We start from the raw sequence: 4,303 nt of genomic DNA, 5'->3' as shown, positions 1-4,303 counted from the left end.
TGACTGAAGCTGCAGCATGAGTCAGTAGCAAACCTAGAAACTGAATCAGTCATATCTTCTTACTGCTATGTGTCCTGCCTCTCTTTTTTTCATCTTATGCTCTTTGAATGGGGACAGAAAAAAAAAAAAAAGCACTGCATAGTTTGCACGTTATGGGAAAGCATAGTTACTGTAGCTCATCACCATGAAAAAAACCCACAAAATTCTAAAGAATAGCTATTATTATTCTTATTCTCCTGTTTGGAGATCTTCCTGCTTTTCTAGTTTGTAATGTTTAGCACCTGTTCAAGCAATGTCTTCTATAAATAAGCATTTTCTGTTTCAGACAAAATTTACATTGAAAATTATCTTGGTGCAGCTGTTCAGTTTTTTTAGAATTGTGAATTGCCAAAAAAGGAACAGTAATTCCCTAGGGGCCTGGGAGTTAAATCTTTTTTATTTAACATGATACTACATAGTAGAGCTGCTACTGAAGTCTAATTTATTGTTAGCTGTTCTTAGATTTGCTAAGACTGACAACTGAAAAGGCTTTGTTAGATGATCCTCGTTTTCTTATAATTTCTGTGGCTTTCCAGTTCCATAATTACTGACTCTGATGGCACACTGCCCCCAGGATGAATACTTTGATAATCTGCTGCTCTCCTGTACACCTTGTCATCTTCGATGTTCTAGCACACCACCACCTTTGTGTGAAAACTACTGTGATAAGAGTAAGTAATATTTCTGCGATACTTTGTGGCTATCCTGGGCATTTTCACATCACATTTTAGATAGAATTGTAAACACTTAGACTCTTCTCAGATTTTAGATTTACCAAAGTAATATATGAGCTCAAAAATATTAGGTGTATGCAGTGTTATCCTGTATGAGTGTGTGTGTTAAGAAGAGTAAATTTTTAAAGCTCTCAAGCTTTACTTGTGCTATCACTCAATAGAAATAGCTACTTTGATATAGAAGGTTTCTGTGTTGGACATGCTTACTCTTAATTACTTATTGTTTACAATTAATTTAATGCATCTCTTTAATTTTATAAGGTACTGATTCAAGTGGAGTTCTTTGGATTTGTTTGGGCTTAGGAGTAATTATAGTCCTCACTCTGTTCACCTTAATGGTCTTGTTTAAATGGAAGCACATGAAGCAACTAAAAGAAAATCTGAAAAACACAGGTGAATAAATAACATTCTTTATAAAATAATTTTAGATCATTGTACACTTTTGCTACTATTACCGTGTATACATTTTGCATATAATTGATATTGCAGATTCTGATAACTGTCAGGTTGTTTTGTATTGCTCAAATAGTCTCAATGAAGATATTAAAGTTATTAGGGAATAAAATACCCAGGTGGTAATTGTGAAAGCAGCAGTCTCCGTTGGTTCTGGATCATGTTGCAATTGTTTTGTTGCATATTCTTACCTGCCTTGCTGATCTTTGACAAATCATTTATGAACCCTCAGTAGCAAAAGGAATTCTACCCAGGTAGAGGATTAATATTCAATATTAGCTTTCCTTCTTATAAGACATTAAATAATTTTATTTAATATTTTAGCCTGTGAGAATTGTATGTGGTTTATTTTAGGAAGGTGAAAACAATTAAGTTAGTTTATGTTTTAAAAAGACTAGTATTTGTGGAGTGTTCAGCCAATAAATAATAACTGATTAGAAAATGTGTTAGATTACTTCAATGCTTCTCTTGAAGTATATGGGATATATTGTCATAGAACAAAATATTATAGTGTATAACTACATCTTAAAACTTCCACTAATGTTAGGAACATAGTTGAAACATAATGAAATATGGATCTTGAAAAATTGTATGTCTGGTACAGCATGATGTATGTAGTAAATCATCTTCTGTATATTTACAGACTCTTCTTTGGAGCTGCACAATATTCTCAAGGCTAATACTGAAAGCAGCATGAATACAGAAGGAATTAGACACTCACTTCAAAGTGAAACATTAATGTATTCGGTGGAAGAATGCACTTGCAGTGATTGTGGCTTGGTAAAACCTCAGACTGGCTGTGAAACTTTATTTCCATTACCAGCTACAGAAGAAGGAGCTACTGTTCTAGTTACCACTAAATCTTTTGATTATTGCAACTATATTCTGGGTGCTGGATGACTATGAGAGAAGTATGTTTTTACTGCATAATAATAAACAAGTTGTTCCAGTATAGCTAGTAATACTTGCAGTTAGTGGAGAAGGCTAATACATCATCATTATATATCTTCTATTGAGCTTTCATTAATGTTGCCAAATTATTTCTAATTCTAGGATCTCCTGGGTTAAGTATTTCTATATTATTCTCAGGTGCTAAAATAGTTATTGGAATTTTTAATTTCTGAAAGTCCCTACATAGCATGGCTTTTTCTGCCTTTAGTGATTGTATCTACTTATGCCAGATATATACAAACCCATCAATAAACAAGTTTGCAAATATATATTTTACGTTAAATTCAGATCTTGTGCCAAAAATTGCTTGATGGTACACAAGGAATATTCCAAGAGGCAGAAATGAAGATGCACGTTACAACTTCAGTCTTGTAATGAATAATTTTAAATAGTCCCTATGATGCTTGAAATAGGAATGTTCTAGTGATGACTCTCTTTGTAGGGTACAGAGTCCCTTCAGGTTCAGATAGTATCTCTGGGTCACCCTACAGGAGGTTGTGGTGCTGTGGAACACCACACCTGCACTCCCCATGAGTGTTTTTCAGACTATATTCTATAAAGATTTCTTCATTCTACTAATTTTTTTACTTACCTTTGTTATAAGTACAAGTATTGCTGACTAGATACAGTCACGCTAGGCTACTGTGTGGTCTAAAATTGGGAATATACTTTTGTCATCTTGCCTCTCAAGCATTAGTGTTATTTTTTTAGTATTAGGCCAGTTTTATTCCTGGAAAACTGCAACAACTGAAAAAGCAGTAAGAATCGTTTTATTGTACATAACTTTCTATTTCAAGTTATTGCATCAATGATGAATTACGATGTTTTAGGACTAGTAAACAATTGCTGAAGATCTGTGAATGATCACTGTTACAGCATCTGTAGGTGACCACAAAGTTTGGCCCCGTTTCGAGAGCTGTGCAGGTCAGGCCACACGTAGCCAAAAACTCTAGAATAGACCTACAGGGCTATTAAATTAATTATTATTACTCTTTTTAGGAACTCTTAAAAGACAAGTTGTGGTCCATGGCTCAACAGAGTGTGGAGCAGTATCTGGCAAACACAGCACTGCATTTAGGTCGTGTGCAAATACCAATCAACAAGATGAGGCCTTTAAGTGAGCTTACAGCAATTAAGTAAATTACTTCATTATTTATTTATTTATTTATTTTTTAATTGGAGTATTTACAATTCCTGTCCTGCTTTTTTGAAACATGAATCTTTTGGGAGTTCTAGCTTACAAAGCACGTGGGGCAATACCGAACATTTTACGTCCCTCTCCCTCATCTCCCAGTTGTCTGGTACGTCTTCACTTCCCGGCAGGGCTGCGGCACAGGCCGGGCCGCTGGGTTTCCCGGGAAGCGGGGGCGGCACCGGGGGGCTCTCCCGGGGGGCTCTCCCGGGGGGAAGGTGGCAGCCGGGCTTTCCGCCGTGCCCGCAGCGATGTTTACCTTCCGGGGCGGCGGGGCGGAGTTCCGGGGCGGAGTGCGTGCTCTGGCCGGCCCGGCTTAGGGCTGTGCGGGAGGAGGGAGCGGGTCTAGCGGACGGAGGGTGCGGGCCCCGCGGCCACCATGAGTGGTGAGTGGGGGGCTCAGGCGCGACCCTCTGCGCCAGCGGGACGCGCTCGGAGGGGCCGTTGGGTGTCTGGGGCGCTGTCGGGGCTGGTGCGGACAGACCTTGCATGGGGGGTCCGCGCCGCTCCGGTGTCTGCTCGGGCAGGCGGGCCCTGCCCCCCGCGGGCCGAGGCCCCTTTCTTCCCTCCTGCTTCTCCCCGGTGGGGCTGGGGGCTGTGACGTGGTGAGGCGCAGGAGACTCTTTCAGACCCCGAGTGCGGGGTAGGGCTTAGGCTGGTCTGCATCACCACACCCCACTCCTCAGTTTTGCTCCCAAAGCCCCCCAGAAGTCGTGTTTTACCTCACGTTCAGTCCCGAAGGCCGCCCTTGAGCGGGGCGCTGGCTCAGCGCCAGCGGTGCTGGCCTTGGGGGTCTCTGGTGCCTCACCTGTGCGAAACCGCAGGAAACATCCCCGAGAAAATAAATTGCCAAGAGAAAATAAATTAAAAACACCCCAAACAGCTGAACTCACAAACATGCAGTTGATGAGAAAGGTGATAAGCATGACTTGTG

At 40.6% G+C, this 4,303-nt stretch overlaps 1 protein-coding gene across 1 annotated transcript; it reads left to right on the top strand.

The window, feature by feature from the left end:
• Positions 1–595: 595 nt before the first annotated feature.
• On the top strand, positions 596–2,126 carry TNFRSF17 (tumor necrosis factor receptor superfamily, member 17). The gene is made up of 3 exons (XM_010003211.1): positions 596–710; positions 1,035–1,166; positions 1,870–2,126. Exons 1-3 carry the CDS (start codon positions 596–598, stop codon positions 2,124–2,126), a joined length of 504 nt encoding a protein of 167 aa, XP_010001513.1.
• The last annotated feature ends 2,177 nt before the right edge of the window (positions 2,127–4,303 follow it).

The sequence above is a fragment of the Chaetura pelagica genome, unplaced genomic scaffold (assembly GCF_000747805.2).
Source record: "Chaetura pelagica isolate M959 unplaced genomic scaffold, ChaPel_1.0 scaffold138, whole genome shotgun sequence".
NCBI classification, from domain to species: Eukaryota; Metazoa; Chordata; class Aves; order Apodiformes; family Apodidae; genus Chaetura; species Chaetura pelagica.
This window is presented reverse-complemented; position numbering and strand designations above follow the sequence as displayed.

Coding starts and splice junctions, on each gene's coding strand:
- TNFRSF17 (XM_010003211.1), top strand. CDS start 596: ATGGCACACTGCCCCCAGGATGAATACTTTGATAATCTGCTGCTCTCC. Junction 711..1,034: donor TGAAAACTACTGTGATAAGA/GTAAGTAATATT, acceptor TAATTTTATAAG/GTACTGATTCAAGTGGAGTT. Junction 1,167..1,869: donor AGAAAATCTGAAAAACACAG/GTGAATAAATAA, acceptor GTATATTTACAG/ACTCTTCTTTGGAGCTGCAC.